The 6,000-nt window shown below is 47.2% G+C and overlaps 1 protein-coding gene across 3 annotated transcripts in view; it reads left to right on the forward strand.

Moving 5' to 3' along the window:
* Positions 1 to 5,594, forward strand: part of Klhl29 (kelch like family member 29) — a 310,831-nt gene extending 305,237 nt beyond the window's left edge. For all 3 annotated transcript variants that reach the window (XM_052745961.1, XM_052745960.1, XM_052745962.1), the window contains one exon: positions 1,041 to 5,594. In XM_052745961.1, the coding sequence (XP_052601921.1) occupies positions 1,041 to 1,224 (184 nt within the window). In that variant the 3' untranslated portion in view covers positions 1,225 to 5,594. The remainder of the gene's footprint in view (positions 1 to 1,040) is intronic.
* Positions 5,595 to 6,000: the final 406 nt, after the last annotated feature.

A 6,000-nucleotide genomic window follows, 5' to 3' on the forward strand; every position in this document is an offset into this window, starting at 1 on the left:
GTGATGAAGGAGAAGTCGGGGGCTAGAAACATGGCTAGAAGCAACAGCTGAAAAGCATTAAGAAGTGAGTGCAGGGCTGGAGAGATGGCTTAGTGGATAAGAGCACTTGTTGCTCTTACAGAGGACCCGGGTTAGATTCCCAGCATCCACACGGAGGTTCACAAATACCTGTAATTCCACTTCCAGGGTATCTGATGGCCTCTGCAGACACCAGGCATGCATGCTGTGCACATACATACATGCAAGCAAAACACATAAAATGCAATGCAATGAATAAACTTAATAAGGTACTTTTAAAGAAATGCAGAAAAAGCAGGATACCGGGCTTTTGGAAGAGCTGTCTGGAATGACAGGTCCCAGTCAGCGAGTGTCACTCAGGAAACAGGTCCAGGCAGAGCTGTTGGCCACCCTCAGAGCATGCTTGGCCCTTGAGTTGCAGGTGGTAGCAACCTCGGTCACGTGTGTTGAGAAAACAGGAAGAAAGTGGCACTGCTAGGTTCCTGGGCAGAGGAGCAGGCCTCCCCATCACAGGGCTGCTACTTGGCTAGATCTGACCCATTGTTCTGTCTCTTGGCATTTTGAGTCACAGCCCCAACTCGGTGTGAACATTCAGAAGGCTCTGTATGCATAGTAAGAAGAGGCTCAGTAAAGGCCCAGAGATGGGCAGGCATCTGTGTAAGAAGCGACCCCCTTTGCAGCTGTCTGTAGGTCAGTAAAGGCCCAGAGATGGGCAGGCACCTGTGTAAGAAGTGACCCCCCTTTGCAGCCGTCCATAGTCTCTCAGTGGAGCTGGGAGGAGGCAGCTAATGAAAATGAGCCTGTCTCCCCTCGGACACCCCAAGTGTTCCTGTAGAAAAATGTCCTTGTTGTTTTGTTTATTAGCCCAGGTTAGGTGGCAAAGAAGAGCGAGGAGATCCCACACCGCCTGTGCAAGAGGGTCTAGGGGCCCCCCCGTAACCAGGACAGTGTTGGGATTCTGTCTCCAGAACCCCTATGGAAATTCAAGGCCTAACTCTCTGCCCCCCTTTCTCCTCTCGTAGCGCTGTGGTGCTCGATGGTAAAATTTATGCAACCGGAGGCATCGTGAGCAGCGAGGGACCAGCCCTGGGCAACATGGAAGCCTATGAGCCCACAACCAACACATGGACCCTCCTACCCCACATGCCCTGTCCTGTGTTCAGACACGGCTGTGTCGTGATAAAGAAATACATTCAAAGCGGCTGACATCAGCGGAGAGCCCAGGACAAGCCTATGGGACAAGTCTGGTGAGGCACATGCCACACACCATGGTTATCTTTCGACACCAATGAGAGGCCCACAAAACGCAATCAAGAAACTCACTGCGCGAACATTTCGAATATTCTCTACATTGAATGTAGAAAATCATCCTCGCCTTTTGGGTGAAGTGGGGCACAGTGCTCCGGGCAGCAGGAACCTGGAACACACAGAGCCAGGGATCTCTGGCCAGCCAAGGCGCTTGCTCTCAACAGGGGGCGCTCGCTCTGCCCGGTGCAATAGTTTCACATATTTTTCAACTGGGAGAGAAGCTGGTTTTTTTTTTTTTTTTTTTTTTTTCCTTCTTGCAGAGCAAGCTCAATCCCTAAACCACCATAGATCAGTTATCCTGTGACAATATTGGGCACCAGGCTCTTTGGGAATAAGGTCAAAGTGTCCTTATCACTTTGATTCCTACTTTTTGTTTTTTGTTTTGTTTTGAACCAATCTACACGTTCAAGTGGCCGAGAGAAAAAAAAACGAAGGACGGGACCATGCAGCACCAAGGCCTAGGAGGGGGCTGGTGGCCACCAGACAGGAGAGAGGGCCAGCTGCGTGTGCCCAGCCCGGGCTGGCAGCCGCAGGGATCGCTGGGAAGAGCCGCCTGTCCTTCACGGGTTTTTCTAACCATGTTTTCGCTGCAAAAGGACATGGTGGATGTGCTAGCTTTCTCTTAGCCAGTATGAATTATTTAGATTTCCAAGGCATTTTCTTGATACACAAAAGGCTATTTTTAAGTACCGAGAGGGGGAGGCCACAAGAGGGATAACACAGGGACTTCCCAAAGCTCTTTGTAGGTAGTGCCAGAGCCACGGGGGGGGGGCACTCGCTCTCACTTTTCTATGTGTGCAGAATAGAGGATCTCTCCTGAGATGGGCCATGCCCCCACTTTATTTTTGGAAAAAGTTAACTCCCAGACAGCCCTGGAAGACCATGCCTCACAGAGGCATTGTCAGGGGGGCAAGGGTCTATCCTAGAAGAATACAGTTCTGGCTTCTGACACCAGTCCAGCTCTCCCTCCGTGAGGTAAAGCTGAGGACCCAGGCCCAGGCAAGGGACTGAGGGAGGGAGGGCGGGAGGGAGAAGAAATGTCTACAAAGCACAGGAGACTATTTTTGATATTTATAGCTATATATTCAAGGCACCTGCCACAAGAGCTCTCAGGATGGGGACAGCCTTCTTAGATGAGCCATGACAGCCACGGCCCGAGGGGCACAAGTAGAACCGTTTTTCTTCTTGCCCTGTTTTAACAGTAACCCGAGAAAAGGGAAGCCAGGAAAGAGATCCCGACGAGGCTCAAAAGAGAATGGCCTTCCCATTAGTCCTTAGACCTTCAAACCTCACCCGGTCATCAGTTTCCATTCTAGGGCAGGAAGAAGGCCGCGCCGCTGCCGCCACCGCCATCGCCACCATGCTGTTTAGTTGAAGTTAGTACCAAATACACACCGTTTTTTCTACCTGGGAAGTCAGCTCGCCGCCGTCACTTCACGATAAGAACCGTTTGGCAGAGAGAGAGAGACAGGACACACTTTCCATCATTCAGTATTGGACGACACAAAATCCCAGTCCTCACGACGGGCGTCTCCGTCCAGCATCCCAAGTGTGGCTCCCACTTGACAAAGATACCGAGCTTCGTTATGCAGTTTTTAATATTTATTATTTAAAAAAAAAGTAATAAGCACAAAACTACATACCTTGTATGTCATTTAAAAAGTATTTATGTCAAACAGGGTGCAAGTGTGAACCCAAGGACCGGAGCACAAATTTCTAACTGCCTGGGGCAGGGCGAATGTGAGCATTGGTGTGCATCTGCCTCCAAGGGAGGTGTTAGTGGTCAACAGGACTCCACAGATGACACTGAAATTCTGTTTCTCTCCTCATCTATCACACTGGAGCAAAACTGGCTATTTCTGTGAATGATATAAAAAACAGGGTTCTCTGTAATGGTATTGTATATAGTATATGTTTATTGTTAAGTTGTTATATTATAATAAATATATTTATAGATCTAGACTCGGAAGCCGATGCAATGTCTTTGTGTGCCCTGGTGTTCGCCTCAGTATCGACATAGCCCTGTGCAAGCCTGTTACTCCTCTTGGTTACTGAGAGTATGTGTCCTCTTACAGACGTCCACGTAGGTTTGGGTGACTGGGGAGGACCCTTTGCAAGAGGACAGAGGCCGATGCACATAACCCGTGAAAGACAGCGGAAGGTCAAAGTTGAAAGGACTCACAGGCGCAATAGACTTGAGCTAGACTCTTCCCTACGATCTTCTCATCACAGCCATGCATCTGAAAGCTCCATAGCTTGCTGCCCCCGCCTCCCCTGTCCCTTCACACCCCTTCACTCCTGCACGGGAGTCACTTTATGTTCTCAGTTCATCAGCCTAGCAGGAGATACATGACACCTTCCTCTAGGAAGAAATACAATTTCCATGCTAAGACCCAGGTAAGGTGGTCTTCTGCTTCCACCTTTACTCCCGAAGGGTTCTCGGGTCTGCCACACAGACACAACACACTTGGCTCTACCCAGGACACCTAGGCAGGGTTTAGTTAGCATGAAATGTGGAAGGCCTCTGTCAGGAAGGACGTTCACAAAGAGAGGGTAGATTTTTCCAGCATAGTCACCCACATGAAGCCTCCATGCCCCTTAATCCCTAAATCTTACCAAGAAAGACCTAGTGTTTCCTTGAAAGGAAAACCCTAGTAAGACTTGGAAGAGGAGGTAAGAAGAGGGATTCTCCTGAAAACTTGGCTGAAGCCTTGGGATGAGAGGTCCATACATCTATCAAATAAATATTTCCCTAGGAACATGAATCCTGGAAGGAAGGCTGGAGGCAATATGAAGGATGGCAATCATGAAAGCTGAAATGCTAACTTGTCATGAGAGCAGTATGTTAGCTCCATTCTTGTCTAGTCCAGTTTTTTTTTTTTTTTTACATCAAGGAAAATGTTCTCGTGGTCCATGAAGGGTTTCATGTGTTTTATACCTAACTCTGGTGGTAAACAGATTCCTTTTTACCATAGAGAGATGGCTGTACCGGATTAGGAGACCCACCATGAGCACCATCAAGGTACAACCACCTGGCCTAACGAAGATAGTGAGAAGAACACTCCACATGGTGTGTGGATTTTTTTTTCTTAAGAACCTCAAAATAAGAGAGCAATTGAGAGAAAGATCTATTGCCTGTGTGATAAAGAGAATCTCAGTTAAAGGGGCCAGGTAATGCAATTGGAAAATGTTAGTTAAGTAGAAATAGGTGTTAGAACAAAAAAAAATAATAATAAAAAGGTGCTGGCAAACAGAATCCAAAAGTTAAAAAAAAAAAAAAAAAAAAAAGCTCAACACTGAAACTCGACAAGGAGTGAGGTAACACCTTCTAACTATTAAGTTAACTCCCTAAACCCACCTGTAGGGGGAGCTGTGCTGAGAAGGCGCATGAGTCCCCATAATAGTATTGAGGGCTCTGCCAATGGACAGCAAGGAGACAGGCACCGGGTATCAGGTTCCCAAGGAGCACTGAGTAAATCACTTCTAGACAGCCATAAAGAAATGACACGAACTCTAGGAAAATAACGCCAGCTATTCTAACAGGGTGTGTGAGGATGACTAGTACTTGTCTGTTGACATTAATGATGCACTAGCCACCACGCTAAGCGTACAAAGCACTGGATCCTCGCAGTTCAGATATGAAAGACCCCAAAACAAAGAAAATCCATGCTTGTCCAAGATTGTAGCTTAAAGTGTGCAGGGCCCCATGGCAATAGGATCAGCATCCATCCCTAGTGCATGAGCTGGCTTTTTGGAGTCCACTACCTATGACAGGACACCTTAGCGCACAGCCTTGATGCAGGGGGAGGGGCTTGAATCTTCCTCAACTGAATGTACCAGGCTCTGCTGACTGACTCCCCATGGGAGGCCTTACCTTGTTGGAGGAGGGAATGGGGGGTAGGTTGGGGGGAAGGCTGGTGGGCGGGAGGAGGGGAGAGAGGGGGATCTGTGGTTGGTATGTAACATGAATAAAAAAATGTCTTTAGAAAATGTGCAGCTATGTGTGGAAGATATATATGCATGTGTATCAATGTACGTAGAAGAACCCACTTTGCAAGACCACCTAGGACTGCTGAGTGCTAACAACTCTGAATCCAGGGTTCTTTTTCCTCCCCAAGCTACCTCAGAAACCCTTACGTTCATATGAAACGACCAACTGTGCAGCCCTATCATTGTACTCGTGGAACTGCGAGCATATATTCTCTCTTTTCAAGAATTTATACAAGTAATTACATATATACTTCTATAATAAAAATGTAGATATGCTATGCATATGTTTTTTTTTCCTTTCTTTTCTTTTCCCTGCAGTGCCAGAGGATCACACTCAAGGCTGCATGTTAAGTAACCACTCTGCCACTGTACTACGTCCCCAACCCCTGTAAAGTGCTTCTGTGGCAATGAGCAACAGAAAGTAGTGTTTCCCTGAGTTTCAATCTAAGAAATGCTTTGTGTGTATATTGTTGTTGGCATTTTACTCTTTTGAGGGGCCCACCACCCAGCTCCCAAATAAATCACACACAGAGGCTTATTCTTACCTATTAATGCCCAGCCTTAACTTGGCTTGTTTCTTGCCAGCTTTCTTTAACTAACATTATCCCAACTACCTTTTGCATCTGGGCTATTCCTGTACTCTTCTGTAAATCTTACTCTTACTCCATGGCTTGCTGTGTAGCT

This window comes from Peromyscus californicus, unplaced genomic scaffold, assembly GCF_007827085.1.
Source record: "Peromyscus californicus insignis strain IS unplaced genomic scaffold, ASM782708v3 Scaffold_1__1_contigs__length_55948999, whole genome shotgun sequence".
NCBI classification, from domain to species: domain Eukaryota; kingdom Metazoa; phylum Chordata; class Mammalia; order Rodentia; family Cricetidae; genus Peromyscus; species Peromyscus californicus.